The following is a 17,643-nucleotide window of genomic DNA, read 5'->3' on the forward strand; positions in this document are numbered from 1 at the left end:
TCTCCCATACATTGATGCTGCCCTAACTCTGATGGCTTAACTAAGATTACTCAGACTTTATCTTTATCCACAGGGCTATGTGAGGGAAGAGGACCTCATAAACCTGCTGTGCTGCCCTGCTGTCGGGCAGATTTTTAAAGTAAGTGCTGACTTGTTTATTCTGGGGTCAAAAGGCATTTAACTCAGAGGAAAGTGGGCACTTTAATTTATTCAATTAAAAATATAAGGTTCATTGGAATCAGGAGCTCTTTATATTTGGGACATCAAGCTCTCTGGACAGGAGGGTACTTGACAGCCATAATTGCAGGCACTGGGGCTGGGAGTTGAGCTATTTTTAAATTTTACTAATGGTGGTTCCTACGGCTTAAACATATAATAAGCCTGTCGGGTGAGAATGCAGTAACGCCCACGATGGGCGGGGCTTCAATTTTGCGCGCTTCCGGGATCTGCGCAGTATTCAGCATCTCTTCTGTGGCAGAGACAGATGAGGACCGTGTCACTAGAATTGCATGGTTTTCTAATCACATTAAAGCAGGCGGTTCTAGTGTTATTTGTTCCAGTGTTGTTCTGGTTTTGTATCGCTGTAGCCCCGGATCGTTTCAGTTCAACAAGTGGGAGTGAAGTCCGGTTGGCAGGTAGGCACCTCAGCAGAGTTGCTGAGGTGTAGGGGTGTCTACATAGAAATTAATTCATTTTTATTGATTTATAACCTCTGTGAGTACACTTTTTGATCGTACAGTAAAAAAGTTGCTCTTTCGAATTTAAAGGAACAGTAACATTTTTTGCATACATTTTTTTGGGGTAAAATTTAAGTTTTTATTGCATAATTATACTATTGGAACTCAGTATGGACCAAGGAGACTTGCAAAGTGTTAGTTGCTCCTTGTGTTTTGATGCAAATGTGGAACGACCTATCCCTTTCTGTCCCTCATGTATTGAGAGGACTTTAAACTATAGGGAAAATATTTTTTCTGAGCAAAACTTTTCAAAGGCGGATACTGTCCAAGAGTCTAATGATGAGGTTCAAGGTATGCCGCAGCTTTCTCCCCAAGCGTCCCAAAATTTACCGCCCACACAAGCAGTGCCCTGAAGTTCTGCTATAGCTCCCGCTGCAGTTACTTTAAAGGACATTGCTTCTCTCATGTCTTCTACAATTTCTGATGCATTGTCTGCTTTCCCAATATTGCAGGGCAAACGTAAAAGGAAAACCAGACATTCAGTCAGTTCTGATGCAATTATTGCAGTTTCGGAGGTACCCTCCCAAGGCCATGAAGAGGAGGGTACTGCTGTTTCATCTGAGGGGGAAATCTCAGATTCAGAAGGTTCATTGACTCTGACGGATTCAGAGATTGTAACCTTTAGGTTTAAGCTAGAACAGATATTTCGAAGTTCCTTCGTACTCTGATGTATTTCCGGTTCCAAAGCAAGCTTCGGAGACCGTTACTAAGGAGTGGGAGAGACCAGGCATTCCCTTTTCTCCTTCTTCTATTTTTAAGAAGATGTTTCCCATAGCTGACTCTTTTAAGGAAGCTTGGCAAACGGTTCCTAAGGTGGAAGGAGCTATTTCCACCTTAGCCAAGAGAACCACTATTCCCATAGAGGATAGTTGTGCTTTCAAAGACCCTATGGATAAGAAGTTAGAGGGTTTCCTTAAAAGGATTTATGTTCACCAGGGTCTACTATTACAACCTGCTGTGTGCATTGTGACAGTCACTAGCGCAGCAGCATATTGGTTTGATGCTTTGTCCGAGTCTCTCAGGACTGAGACTTCTTTGGAGGAGATCCAAGACAGGATAAAAGCTCTGAAGCTAGCTAATGCTTTTATTACGGACGCTTCTCTTCAGATTATCAAACTGGCAGCTAAGAGTTCGGGTTTCTCTATCCTAGCCCGCAGAGCCTTATGGTTAAAACCTTGGTCTGCGGACGTGTCATCTAAATCTAAGCTTTTAGCGATTCCTTACAAGGGGAAGACCTTGTTTGGACCTGGCCTGACGGAAATTATTTCTGATATCACGGGAGGTAAGGGTCATCTCCTTCCTCAGGATAAGAGAAACAAACAAAAGGGACGACAGAGTAATTTTTCGTTCCTTTCGAAATTTCAAGGGAAATTCTTCCTCTTCCTCTAAGCAGGAGCAATCTAATCCTACATGGAGACCCAACCAGTCTTGGAACAAAGGTAAACAATCCAAGAAGCCTGCTATTGAATCCAAAACAGCATGAAGGGCATGCCCCCTCTCTGGGACCGGATCTGGTGGGGGGCAGACTTTCCTTCTTCGTTCAGGATTGGGTTCGGGACGTTCAGGATCCCTGGGCAATAGAAATAGTGTCTCAGGGATACAAATTGGAGTTCAAAAGTTTTCCTCCCAGAGGCAGGTTTCTTCTTTCAAGATTATCTGCAGACCAGACAAAAAGAGAGGCGTTCTTACATTGTGTAAGAGACCTCATTGTCCTGGGAGTAATTGTTCCCGTCTCAGTACAGGAACAGGGTCAGGGTTTTTATTTCAATCTGTTCGTGGTTCCCAAAAAGGAGGGAACCTTTAGACCAATTTTAGACCTAAAGAGTCTAAACAAATTTCTCAGAGTGCCGTCCTTCAAGATGGAAACTATTCATTCCATTCTTACCTTAATCCAGGAGGGTCAGTTCATGACAACTGTGGATTTAAAGGACACATACCTACATGTTCCTATTCACAGGGATCATCACAAGTTCCTAAGATTTGCCTTTCAGGACAAACACTTCCAATTCGTGGCTCTTCCTTTCGGCCTGGCCGCTGCTCCCAGAATCTTCACAAAGATTCTGGGGTCTCTGTTGGCGGTACTTCGGTCAAGGGGCATAGGGGGTGGCGCCTTATCTGGATGACATTCTAGTCCAGGCGCCATCGTTTCAACTAGCAAGCTCCCACACCAACATAGTGTTATCTTTCCTGAGAACTAACGGGTGGAAGGTAAATTTGGGAAAGAGTTCCCTAGTCCCATGTACAAGAGTCATTTTCTTGGGCAACGTTACAGACTCATTGTCCATGAAGATTTTTCTGACAGAAGTCAGGAAATCATAGATACTTGCTGAGTCCTTCAGTCCACTCCTCGGCCGTCAGTGGCTCAGTGCATGGAGCTAATAGGGCTGATGGTGGCGGCAATGGACTTGTCTCCTCGATTAACTCTGGAACAGGAGACAAGGGACTCTCTTCAATGGTGGTTGTCTCTGGATCATCTCTCCCAGGGAACCTGCTTTCGCAGAGCATCTTGGGTGATTGTGACAACAGACGCCAGCCTTCTGGAGTGGGGAGCAGTCTGGGGTTCCCTAAAGGCTCAGGGAGTTTGGACTCAGTCAGTGTCTGTTCTCCCCATAAACATTCTGGAACTGAGAGCGATCTACAATGCTCTTCTGGCCTGGCCTCAGTTAACCACGGTCCAGTTTATCAGGTTCCAGTCGGACAACATAACTTCAGTGGCTTACATCAATCATCAGGGAGGAACGAGGAGTTCCTTAGCGATGAAGGAGGTATCCAAGATTATTCAGTGGGCGGGGGCCCATTCTTGCTGTCTGTCGGCGATTCACTTCCCAGGGGTAGACAACTGGGAAGCGGACTTTCTGAGCAGGCAGACATTTCATCCGGGGGAGTGGGAACTCCATCCGGAAGTGTTCTCCGACCTGATTCTCAAGTGAGGTCAGCCGGAGTTGGATCTCATGGCATCTCGTCAGAATGCCAAGCTCCCGAGATATGGGTCAAGGTCCAGGGACCCCCAGGCGGCACTGATAGATGCTCTGGCGGCCCCTTGGACCTTCAGTCTAGCATACCTATTTCCTCTGTTTGCTCTTCTTCCTCGGGTAATTGCGCGAATCAAGCAGGAGAGGGCTTCGGTGATTCTCATAACACCGGCCTGGCCTTGCAGTATTTGGTATGCGGATTTGGTGGAGATGGCATCTCTGCCACCTTGGAGACTCCCGTTGAGGAAGGACCTTCTGATTCAGGGACCCTTCCTTCACCCAACTCTAGTCTCTCTGAAGCTGACTGCTTGGAGATTGAACGCTTAATTTTATCCAAACGGGGGTTTTCTGAATCGGTCATAGAGACCATGATTTAGGCTCGTAATCCTGTAACTAGGAGGATTTACCATAACATTTGGCGTAAATATCTCTATTGGTGTGAATCCAAGGGCTACTCATAGAGTAGAGTTAGAATTCCTAGAATTTTGTCTTTTCTCCAAGAGGGTTTGGAGAAAGGTTTATCGACAAGTTCCCTAAAGGGTCAAATCTCGGCCATATCTATTTTGTTACACAATCGTCTGGCAGATGTTCCAGATGTACAATCCTTTTGTCAGGCCTTGGTCAGGATCAGGCCTGTGTTCAAACCAGTTACTCCTCCATGGAGTCTTAATTTAGTTCTCAAAGTTCTTCAATGGGCTCCGTTTGAGCCTATGCATTCCTTAGATATTAAAGGGACAGTCTACACCAGAATTTTTATTGTTTTAAAAGATAGATAATCCCTTTATTACCCATTTCCCAGTTTTGCATAACTAACACATTTATAATAATATACTTTTAACCTCTGTGATTATCTTGTATCTAAGCCTCTGCAAACTGCCCCTTTTTTCAGTTCTTTTGACAGACTTGCAGTCTAGCCAATCAGTGCCTGCTCCCAGATAACTTCTTGTGCACGAGCACAGTGTTATCTATATGAAATACGTGAACTAACACCCTCTAGTGGTGAAAAACTGTTAAAATGCAATCCGAAAGAGGTGGGCTTCAAGGTCTAAGAAATTAGCATATGAACCTCCTAGGTTAAGCTTTCAACTAAGAATACCAAGAGAACAAAGCAAAATTGGTGATAAAAGTAAATTGGAAAATTGTTTAAAATTACATGCTCTATCTGAATCATGAAAGTTTATTTTGGCCTAGACTGTCCCTTTAAGTTGTTATCTTGGAAAGTTTTATTTCTTGTTGCTATTTCTTCGGTTCGTAGAGTGTCAGAGCTCTCGGCATTGCAGTATGAATCTCCTTACCTTATTTTCCATTCAGATAAGGTTTTACGTACTAAATTAGGATTTCTTCCTAAGGTTGTGTCTGATCGGAACATTAATCAGGAGATTGTTGTTCCTTCTTTGTGTCCTAATCCTTCCTCTCAGAAAGAACGTCTTCTGCACAATTTAGACGTGGTCCGTGCTTTAAAGTTTTACTTACAGGCGACTAAGGACTTTCGTCAGTCTTCTTCTTTGTTTGTGATTTTCTCTGGAAAACGTAACGGAAAGAAAGCTACGGCTACTTCTCTTTCTTTTGGGCTGAAGAGTATCATACGTTTCGCATATGAGACTGCTGGACAGCAACCTCCCGAGAGGGTTACGGCTCATTCTACGATGGCTGTTGATTCCTCATAGGCATTCAAAAATGAAGCTTCTGTGGAACAGATTTGCAAGGCTGCAACATGGTCCTCTCTTACACTTTTTCAAAATTTTACAAATTTTACACTTTTGCCTCGGCTGAGGCTGCTTTTGGGAGAAAGGTTCTTCAAGCAGTGGTGCCTTCCGTTTAGGTTCCCTGTCTTGTCCCTCCCGTATCATCTGTGTACTCTAGCTTGGGTATTGGATCCCATTAGTAATTAAGATGATCCGTGGACTCATCGTGTCTTAAAAAAGAAAAGAAAATTTATGCTTACCTGATAAATTTATTTCTTTTTTGACACGAGTCCACGGCCCGCCCTGTTCTTCTAAGACAGCTTTTGGGTTATAGTAAACTTCAGACACCTCTGCACCTTGGCTTTTCCTTTCTTTTCCTAACTTCGAATGACTGGAGTGGGAGGGAAGGGAGGAGCTATTTAACAGCTCTGCTGTGGTGCTCTTTGCCTCCTCCTGCTGACCAGGAGGTGAATATCCCATTAGTAATTAAGATGATCCGTGGACTCATCGTGTCAAAAAAGAAATACATTTATCAGGTAAGCATACATTTTCTTTTTTTAGTGATATTTGTATGGATGAACAGGTACTTTTAGCTATTCATCTAATAGCTGCATGCAGGAATTTTAACAAATAAAGAGTGAATGATTTTTAACCTTACTCAAATTAAGATAGAAATAAAATAAAATATTTTTTTAGGTGATGATAATAACCAAACATTTTCTATCATATGTTTGAGTCAGTCTGGCACCTTAAGAGCAAAATAAATGTTGCTCATAATCAGTGCCTGTCTAACATTTACAAAATAAAATTTAGAGGTGTTAATACATGAGCTTATTCATTTTCATATATTAAATCCATCAGTGTGCCCTGACAATCTTTTTGTGTATTCTAGATGTAATTATGGTGTTTCAAGAAATATAAGAATTTTGAACAACCAGCAGTTATCTGTATTTCCCATGTGATACTTTAACTGTGTGTAAATATTTGCATTGCTAGTGTTAAAAAATTTTGCTCTAACAAATAAGAGCAAATAATTTTTTCTATAAATGTCCCTTTAACTGTACTGTCATCAGGCAGGTACTGTATGGCTTCATGCTTATAACAAGGGTTTAGGGAGCTGAATTAGTTTACATCACTGCTCTTCAGGCGCTTGATGGTGGTAGGAATGTCAAGGTTGTTGTTTAATAAATCTATCTTAAAACCATTTTATGGAACTAATTTTACAAATATTTTTTAACCAGTGTCTTTTTTAAATAACTTGCCATTTACATTAGATTTGACTAATCTAGGTTTCCTTTCAGCAGTGAACATTCAGTACCACTAGGAATTCCATTGCAAGGAACAGCTGTTGAGCTTCAGAATGAGGATGGCTGTAAAATCGAGGAAGGGGAAGGCCAAGTGCTTTTAGGTGTGAAACAGGTCATCTTTATGTTTTGCATGTACACACTGGGGCCGTATTTGTCATTTTTATTTTTGTATTGGTAAACAAATGATCATATAAGGAATATTAACAGTCCTACGACATGGGAACATCATGTTACCCTTTATATTACTCAAGGCCAGTGAATACCAAAGTGGGTGCTACTGCCCTTGGGGTGTGGCTGGATTACTTATAGTAATGAAAGGGGGTGCTGGGATTACCATAGAGAGTACTAGTAGGTCCTCAAGCTCAATGTTTATAATTAGTTGCATTTTAGTCTAGATGTCTAAAGTGAAACAACTTTCTTGCTTTGTATTTGCCATTTTACCACTCTCTGCTTTTAAGGTTTATACTCTGGCTGCAACAGATTGCAGATGCTTGTACGGAAGGCTTTCATTCTTTGTTTTGCCAGTGGTGTACATTAGTACGTTTGGTTTACTGCACAGTTTAGAATTATTGTATAGAAGCAGGAAATATAGCAAAAGGCATGTTGTGCCTGTCTAAGTAGCTTGAGTAGCTTTGCACATAGTTATCTGACAATGGTTTTCTAGTCTTCAGTCACTAGAAATAAACTTTGCAGTATGCACTACATTACAATTAAGTAGAATACATTTTTTTATAAAAAAAATTTTTTTAAATCTTTTATTTATATACTAACAGTCTAAAGATACAAAGGAAAAATAAACATTTTGCTTTTCCCATTTGGAATCTCATAAAGTTTGTGGTGCAGACTGGTGATTTTAAACATATAATGCGTAAAAAAAATCAGTCATTTCCACGTTTATATACAAAAGCTAATATAAATCGGTCAATTGTCCCCTATTGTGTGTTGGGCATCCCAATAATAATAATAATTTGATAAAACAGGTGAGACAATAAGTACAACAATATTACATTGCATGAAAATACACTGTTGGAAGTTTTTCTTCCTTTTACTTGTAAGAAAGGTGGCTCAAACATAGATCAAAGGATAAAAAAAAATAGCTAAAGAAGAGACCAGCAAGAAAAAAAAAAAAGGAAAACTCCCAAAAGGGAATACGGAGAAGAGCGCCCTACTATCCCCTGAACCCCCTCCAACTTAGCTTTCCATCAATATTATTAATTTATGTGACATTCTCCTCTGAGAATGGCTTCCTGTAGATAGATTGTATTTATAAATGAACTAATTATTTGTTTTTGTACCACTGGAGAGTGTGATATTATGTAATCCCCCCCATTTTACAAAAAAAAGGTGGGGACCTCAGTCTAACTATTATAACGGGCATCGAATTGTTCTATTATCATTTTATTTTTGACTAGCTCTTGTAGTTTTTTTAAACTTGGCGATTTCTGTGACTTCCAACTGGAGAAGATTACTTTTCGACCGCACAATATAATAAAATTAATAAACTTTGCCGTAATAAGTCCCCTTTCATTACTTTTTAAAAATATAATATCTAACATGTTAATCTCAATCTTAAAACTCAATATTTTGGAGATCCAATGTGAGATCATAGCCCAAATTTTTTAGATTTTTGGACATAGCCCTAAGCAGTGTGCAATATTTGCATTTGGAAGGTTACACCTATAAAATGCCACTGTTCTAGCTTGATTCCATTTTGCGAGCTTGTCTGGAGTAATGTAGGCAAAATTCAGTAACTTCAAATGGGACGCCAAGAAGAGAGAAGCGTAGCTTTGCATGCTCTTTCAATGCTTTTAGTAATCAGATCATCCCCCCCACTAAATGAATCTTCTTTCTCCATTTTGTAGTTAATTTAGTGGTATTGCTCTTTCCTTCCTTTTTAAGAATTAACCTGTACCAGTATGATATTGAGCAGATACCATTTTTAAATAAATGTATCCCTGCTTCTATGTCTTTCCACTGTTGTGATGTGGATTTCAATTTGTGGGAAGTATAATAATGTCTAGCTTGGAGAAAAGCAAAAAAAACTGTTATTATCAATATTAAACTGTTGTTGTTTGATTTGTTCGAAAGACTTAACATTAGTCCAATTAGGCTCAAGTATTTGCTTAAAAATATTTGAATTCATCCCCACTGGGAAATCCGGGTTACCCATTAATGGAAGAAACTTAGAAAAATTAGGGAGGAGATCTATGGATTTGCAAACCTTTTGCCAGGCAATTATGGGATTTTTGAAAATTAACATTTTTTAATAATGTCTGGTAGTTTTTTCAGTGGTATATGAATTAATGGCTTTTCGAGCGAAGGGAGCTTACATATTTTCTTCGTTATTTTTGAGCATAAAGTTATCCTTTCCTGCTACCCAATCCGCTATTATCTTCGCCATACTGACCCAATTGTATTTTTCCCCCCACAAAAGGCTTTATGTAAGATTTGAATATATTTATATTTTAATAGTAGTGGTAGATTTTGTAAAAAAATATAAAAGCTTGGAAAAGACTACCATTTTTATCAGATTTATTTTAGCCATGAGTGTTAGGGGTAAAGTTGCCCACCGCTTTAAGTCTGTACAGATTTTATTAATGATTTCAGGGTAATTCACCACCTGGAAATATTAATGCCTAAGTATTTTATATGTGATTGAGCGTCTTTGAAAATAGAATTTGAATCAGATTGTTTATCCATAAGACCTCTGATTTTTCAGTATTTACTCTATATCCTGTGAAAGAGCCGAAGTCCTTAAAGGACCAGTCAACACTGTACATTTGCATAATCAACAAATGCATGATAAGAAGATAATGCAATAGCACTTAGTCTGAACTTCAAATTAGTAGTAGATTTTTGTTAAATAAATTGCAAAGTTATGTCTATTTCCACTCCCCCGTATCATGTGACAGCCATCAGCCAATCACAACTACATATACGTATATGCTGTGAATTATTGCACATGCTCAGTAGGAGTTGGTGACACAAAAAGTGTAAATATAAAAAGACTGTGCACATTTTGTTAATGGAAGTAAATTGGAAAGTTGTTTAAAGTTGCTGCTCTATCTGAATAATGAAGTTTAATTTTGACTTGAGTGTCCCTTTAAAGATTTGACTAAGAATAGGCATATTTATTTTTGTATTACTAATGTATATAAGCAGGTCTTCAGCATACAATGCTACTTGTAATTCTTTATTCCCTACTTTGATTACTTTTATTTTATTTCTGATTGTTATTACTAGTGATTCTATTGCAAGATTGAACAATAGGGGGGATAGTGGGCATCCCTGTCTTGTACCTTTTGCTAATTGAAAATCTAAAGAGATGTTCCCATTTATAATTAAGGCTGAGAGAGTGCAACTATAAAGAGTCTTGATAAAAGACAGGAAGAAGCCCCTGAATCCAAATTTTTCGAATGACGTATAAATGATCTCAAATGCTTTTTCTGCATTGATTGATATTATAGCCCTATCCGTATTTACTTCTTCCCTTTTCTTATTCTCATCATGCGAAAAATAATCCAGTGTAATAAGGACTTTTCTTAAATAGGAGAAAGAGGATCTGTGATGCCTAAACCATGTCTGATCTGGGTGAATTAGCTCCATTAAAAAGGTTTTCATTCTCCTAGCTATGATCCCTGTCAGTAATTTTTAATCTACTTTAAGAAGCGATATTGAGCAATACAAACTGAGATTTTTGTTTTTTTTATTCTTTTTACAAATTAGCGTGATATATGATTTTGTAAATTCTTTAGATATTTTTCCCTTTTGAATATAATAAAAATCTAAAAAGTCAAGAAGCGGTCTATTAATCTGATCCGCAAGGATCTTATAATATTCAGAAGGAAGGCTGTCAGGACCTGCTGCTTTATTCAACAAAGCTGTTTTATAAAGTTTGTTGTTGCACTTATACAGCTATGCTCCAGGCAAAAAATGAATCTTTCCAATAATATAAAGTAAGTCTTTAAGTCATCAGAGATCTAAGTAACTAAAAGAGCATTTTTTTCTGGTTGATCTTTCAGCTAAAGAAATATATATGAACTAGTCCTAAAGCCCGTTCACATGGGCCATTTTTTGCAGTACAGCGGTCCCACTCCTTGCTATCCCCCCCTCTCTTTTGCTTTCTCTCTCCCCTCTTTTTTGCTCTCTCTCTCCCCCCTCTCTTTTGCTCTCTCTCCCCCCTCTCTTTTGCTCTCTCTCCCCCCTCTCTTTTGCTCTCTCTCCCCCTCTCTTTTGCTGTGTCCCCCACTCTCTTTTGCTCTGTCCCCCTCTATTTTGCTCTGTCCCCCCTCTCTTTTGCTCTGTCCCCCCTCTCTTTTGCTCTGTCCCCCCTCTCTTTTGCTCTCTCTCCCCCCTCTTTTGCTCTCTCTCCCCCCTCTCTTTTGCTCTCTCTCCCCCCTCTCTTTTGCTCTCTCTCCCCCCTCTCTTTTGCTCTCTCTCCCCCCTCTCTTTTGCTCTCTCTCCCCCCCTCTTTTGCTCGCTCTCTCCTCCCTCTCTTTGCTCTCTCTCCCCTCTCTTTGCTCTCTCTCCCCTTTCTTTGCTCTATCTCCCCTTTCTTTGCTCTATCTCCCCTCTCTTTGCTCTCTCTCCCCCTCTCTTTGCTCTCTCTCTCTCTCTCTCCTCTCTTTTGCTCTTTCCCCTATCTTTTGCTTCCTCTCTCCTCCCTCTTCTTTGCTTTCTCTCCCCCTCTCTTTTGCTTTCTCTCCCCCCTCTTTTGCTTTCTCTCCCCCCTCTCTTTTGTGCTCTCTCTCTCCCCCCTCTTTTGCACTCTCTCCCCCCTCTCTTTTGCACTCTCTCCCTCCCCCCTCTCGTTTGCTCTCTCTCCCTCCCCCCTCTCGTTTGCTCTCTCTCCCTCCCCCCTCTCGTTTGCTCTCTCTCCCTCCCCCCTCTCATTTACTCTCTCTCCCTCCCCCCCTCTCGTTTGTTCTCTCTCCCTCCCCCCTCTCGTTTGCTCTCTCTCGCTCCCCCTCTCATTTGCTCTCTGTCTCCTCCTCACTTTTGCTCTCTCTCTCCCCCATCTCTTTTGCTCTCTCTCTCCCCCCTCTCCCCCTTCTCGTTTGATCTCTCTCTCTCTCTCTCTTTTGTTCTCACTCTCTCCCCCTCCTCTCTTTCTCTCTCCCCCTCTCTCTCTCTCCTCCTCTCTCTCTCTCCCCCTCTGTTTTGCTCTCTCTCCCTTCTCTTTTGCTCTCTTCCCCCCCTCTCTTTTGCTCGCTCTCTTTCCCCCCTCTCTTTTGCTCTCTCTCCCCCCCTCTCTTTTTCTTTCTCTCTCCCCCCTCTCTTTTGCTCTCTCTTCCCTATAATGTGCTCTCCGGTCTCTTTTGCTCTCTCTCCTCTCTTGTGCTCTTTTCCATCTCTTTTGCTCTCTCCCCCTCTCTCTCTTTCTCTCTCTCTCTCTCTCCCCCCTCTCTTTCTCTCTCTCTCTCCCCCCTCTCTTTTGATCTTTCTCTTGCATGCGCGAGTCTGGTCCCACCCACGCCACGCCCTGCCACTCCCGGCCAAGCCCACTGTTGTCATGCCACAGACAGGAGCAGATCAGGTAGACTCTAAAGCCAGGTGTGTTTGTCCTCGCGCTGTCTCTACTGCGCATGACAGCTTCGGACAAACACACTTGGCCTTTTATATTATAGAATACACTAGTAATATATTCTTATATTTTAAAAAATTGAGTTCCTAGCATTATAGTCGCAATAAACATGAAAATATAAATCCCATCACTTTATTGGAAAAAAATTTATATAGAAACAGTTTCACCACTTTGGAAAACTTTATACACAGTCTAACTATATAGAGAATGATATAGATAATCATAAATAATTAAACTTTACCTTTAAAATAGAGTTGGTAATGCCTCAGCAATTGACGATAACTGGAAAAAAAAGCACCAAATACATTTGCATATTCTACATTAAGCATTTCACAGCATTAATATCCTAGTATTGTTTGTTACACCATCCAAATGATCCTCTCTCAAACTTAGGGCCAAATGTATAACTCGAGGGAGTCCAGCCATTTAAAGATACAGAAAATAGCGTATCACAGCAATATAGATATCTAAGCATCTTCACTGGGGGAAAGAAGGTAAATCTGAGTATTTGTAGTATAGGTACAGCTATGCTGGTAGATAAAATTCCCACAGAGTATTATAGACTAAACAACTTGAAACTTGTATCAACAATTGAGAGAGATAACCTTTCCCCTGGCTAAGGCCATACATAAACTTTAGATAACGCAGACTCCACCATCTAATCCTCAAATCAACAATATGCAGGTAGCTTCACTGCGGAAAAAATAGTGCACCTATAGATTTCTAATACCACTATAGTTAACAGTAGAGCGACTTAAAGGGACAGTTTACTCAAAAAATGTCTCCCCTTTAATTTGTTCCCAATGATCCACTTTACCTGCTGGAGTGTATTAAATTGTTTACAAGTAGCTCCTTTACCCTTATATTGGCATTTGAAATTGTTAATTTAGCATGTGGTATCCCCACCTATTCTGAAAGTTTGTGGCCGCGCGTACCAGCTATAGATAAGCTTTGTAAACACAGCCAGCAGAAGAAATTACACTCCCAGTGCGATAAAGCAGAGATAAGGTAATAAAATGTTGATTTTCCATTGTTCTCTCAAAGTATTGGTGATTGTTTTAAGGACAGATATAAGATAAAGAAGCAGGCATATGAACACAATGTGATACAGTAATGAGATCTGATTATACCTACAAGCTCAACCTATTTTATTAGGCTGTGGCTTCAAAACACAAAATCAGAGCTTTAATATACAGAAACAAACCTTAAAAAGCTAATTTTCATACATTTTTTACTCTGCAGTTGGTAAAAAAAGCAATTGTAAACACATTAAGGGAAAAACTATTTTACAGTATACTGTCCCTTTAAGCCTCCTCTTAGCAGGGAATTGATAGTACAGCAAAGTCTTGCAGGTTAGATAGCTAGTGTTTTTGTATTGACAGCTGTGTTAAATAATCTTCCCCCAGACATTATACCATGCATATATTTTAAATACAATAATCTCCAGCAGCTAGTTGATGTCAGATATTAAATGCAGTCATTTTAGGAGAAGCACAAAATAAAGGCAAGATAGCTCTTCCACACATTTGAGTTATCAGAAAAGCCTGTGTTATGTAGGCATCTTCGCTGAGAAATAGGTATTAAACAAGCACATTCCAGCTGAGCTATGTCCAATAGCAATACAAGTATTATTTACCTAGCCCCAGACTCACAGCCATACATAATATTCAGCAACACTAGTATAAAATAACTTCCAAGGAAGTTACATGAAAAGCCTTGTCGGCTGAGCAGCTTCTTTACCCATAAGATCATCTTAAAATGACTCTTGCGAGAGAGTCAGTCCGGCAAATAGGCAGCTTCTGTTGGCGAGCAGCTGGTTACAGCTCTGTGCGCATAAAGGGATTTGCCATCAGTGTTTCAGCCTACTAGTATAGGCACAGCAGTGTCACTCACTACAAAGCGTTAGGATGAAGGCTTGCTTAGTCATTCTTTAATCTGCCTCCACACACAGCACTGCTGTAGCAAGAATTGAGCAGCCACCAGGAGACTCTTTAACTCCAGTCACCTCTGTAGTGTGTTCCGTACTCCATGTCTTTGCCCAGGCAAGTAAAGTCAGGCCAAGGGCCTAAGTGTTCAGGTCTCAACTCACAGGAGCTCCTTTGCGTGTGTCCAAGCGTAGGAACCACCCACCAGAACTGCTCACCTTTAATCACATTTTTCTAAATATAGTAATTAAAGACTCCTACTAAGTAACATAAAACCAGACACTGAGAAACTGGTATCACTTTGTCAAGCCCATCCATCACATTAACACATTTTCAATAGTAAATTAATTACTAAGGGCCAGATTTTGAGTGGAGCTCTAACAGTTACGAGTGTTTGAGTGTGTCCGGTTTTTTGCTCGTATTACAAGTTGAAAGTAGACATGATCACTTGAGCACAATTGAAGTGTTACAAAACACATAAAAATGCATTACAAATAACAGTTACATTCATCATAACACTATATAATAAAAATTATTTTTAAAAATAAGTGCACAAAATAAATTAGAAGGGCTCAAAGAAATGAGGTTTCAGGTGTTAGAGAAAAAACAGAGATACATTCATATACATGTCTAATTATGTATATATGCACATATGTTTATATGTGAATATATGTATTTACAGACATATATATATATATATATATATACACACACATATAAGCAGATAAATACATATGTATACATATATAGACATATACAGAAGTGCATTGGAACCCTTTACAGTTAAGTAGATGAAAACATTTAAAAACATATTTATGCAATATTCATATTTAATAAAGGTTTTAGCTATGTATTTACTATAAATATTTCACATTCCAATGTTCTGCACACACATATTCCTATATATATATTAAGATATATGGTAAGAGTCAATGTAGCAGTATAACAGTATACAGTATTGCTACACTGCTACCTTGACTCTTACCATTGACAAAGGTATCACGTTTGGCACCAAAATGTTTGGAGCTAAGATGTTTTAACCATCCTTAAAGGGACATGAAACCCAATTTTTTTTCTTTCATGATTCAGACAGAGAATACATTTTTAACAACTTTCTAATTTACTTCTATTTAATTTGTTTAATTCTCTTGGTATCATTTGTTGAAGGAGCAGCAATGCACTAATGGTTTCTAACTGAACTCATGGGTGAGCCAATCACAATCGATATATATATATATATATATATATATATATATATATGCAGCCACCAATCAACAGCTAGAACCTAGGTTCTCTGCTGCTCCTGAGCTTTGCTAGATAAAGCTTTCAGCAAAGAATAACAAGAGAAGGAAGCAAATTAAATAATAGAAGTAAATTGGAAAGCTGCTTTTAAATTGTGTTTTCTGTCTGAATCATGAAATAAAAATTTGGGGTTTCATGTCCCTTTAATAAAGGTGAAGTTTTATTTGAAAAAAACAGTGAGTGCTGTGTCTATCCTCCTGTGTTTTTCTTCCTTTGCACGTTTTTGCACCCCGGTGGATGCATTATGTTTGAGTGAGTGCACTCTAATGGACTGCTAGGGTTTTTCTCTTGTAAGGTGTATCCAGTCCACGGATCATCCATTACTTGTGGGATATTCTCATTCCCAACAGGAAGTTGCAAGAGGACACCCACAGCAGAGCTGTAATATAGCTCCTCCCCTAACTGTCATAGCCAGTCATTCGCTTGCAACTCTCAACAAGCTAGGATGTTGTAGGAGAGAGTGGTTAAATATAGTTAGTTTATTTTCTTCAATCAAAAGTTTGTTATTTTTAAATAGTACCGGAGTTGTGCTATTTTATCTCAGGCAGTAAATAGAAGAAGAATCTGCCTGAGGTTTCTATGATCTTAGCAGGTTGTAACTAAGATCCATTGCTATTCTCACATATGTCTGCGGGGATTACACAGATGAGGTAACTTCAGCGAGAGAATGGCGTGCAGTTTATTCTGCTATCAGGTATGTGCAGTTATAATTTTTTCTAGAGATGGAAAACACTAGAAAATGCTGCTGATACCGGATTAATTTAAGGTAAGCCTGAATACAGTGATTTAATAACGACTGGTATCATGCTTACTCCCAGGGGTAATACCCTTATGATATTGCAATATAAACGTTTGCTGGCATGTTTAATCGTTTTTATATATGCATTGGTGATAAAACTTTATTGGGGCCTAGTTTTTTCCACATGGCTGGCTTACATTTTGACTAGAAACAGTTTTACTGAGGCTTTCCACTGTTATAGTATAAAAGTTACAGTTGGTGCAGTTAAAATTACAAACTGTGACATCCAGCTTCCCTCAGGAGTCCCCTGTATGCTATAGGACATCTCTAAAGGGCTCAAAGGCTTTCCAAAGTCGTTTATTGGGGAAGGTAGGACCACAGCTTGCTGTGGCAGTTGGTTGTGACTGTTTAAAAAAAAAAAAAAAAACCAACAAAAAAACCCCCGTCTATTTCGTTTTTTTGATCCGTTTTTTCAACTAAGGGGTTAATCATCCATTTGCAAGTGGATGCAATGCTCTGCTAGCCTATTACATACACTGTAAAAATTTTGTTTGATTTACTGCATTTTTTCACTGTTTTTCAAATTCTGACAAAATTTGTTTCTCTTAAAGGCACAGTACCGTTTTTTATATTTGCTTGTTAACTTGATTTAAAGTGTTTTCCAAGCTTGCTAGTCTCATTGCTAATCTGTATAAACATGTCTGACATAGAAGAAACTCCTTGTTCATTATGTTTAAAAGCCATGGTGGAACCCCCTCTTAGAATGTGTACAAAATGTACTGATTTCATTTTATGCAATAAAGATCATATTCTGTTTTTAAAAAAAGTATCACCAGAGGAATTTGACGAGGGGAAAGTTATGCCGACTAACTCTCCCCACATGTCAGACCCTTTGACTCCCGCCCAAGGGACTCCCGCTCAAATGGAGCCAAGTACATCTAGGGCGCCCATAGCGTTTACTTTACAAGACATGGCGGCAGTCATGGATAATACACTGTCAGCGGTATTAGCCAGACTACCTGAACTTAGAGGTTAGCGAGATAGCTCTGGGGTGAGACAAAATGCAGAGCATACTGACGCTTTAAGAACCATGTCTGATACTGCCTCACAATATGCAGAAGCTGAGGAAGGAGAGCTTCAGTCAGTGGGTGATGTTAATGACTCAGGAAAGATACCTGATTCTAATATTTCTACATTTAAATTTAAGCTTGAACACCTCCGCGTGTTACTTAGGGAGGTTTTAGCTGCTCTGAATGACTGTGATACCATTGCAGTGCCAGATAAATTTTGTAGACTGGATAAATGCTTTGCAGTGCCGGTGTGTACTGATGTTTTTCCAATACCTAAAAGGTTTACAGAAATTATTAATAAGGAATGGGATAGACCAGGTGT

General features: G+C 39.5%; 1 protein-coding gene across 1 annotated transcript in view; it reads left to right on the top strand.

The window, feature by feature from the left end:
• The window catches only part of AASDH (aminoadipate-semialdehyde dehydrogenase), a 269,559-nt gene that overhangs the window by 83,692 nt on the left and 168,224 nt on the right, over positions 1–17,643 (top strand). The window contains exon 8 of the mRNA XM_053703943.1: positions 6,696–6,802. Coding sequence (XP_053559918.1) covers positions 6,696–6,802 — 107 coding nt within the window. The remainder of the gene's footprint in view (positions 1–6,695; positions 6,803–17,643) is intronic.

This window comes from Bombina bombina, chromosome 2 (genome assembly GCF_027579735.1).
Source record: "Bombina bombina isolate aBomBom1 chromosome 2, aBomBom1.pri, whole genome shotgun sequence".
Taxonomy (NCBI): Eukaryota; Metazoa; Chordata; class Amphibia; order Anura; family Bombinatoridae; genus Bombina; species Bombina bombina.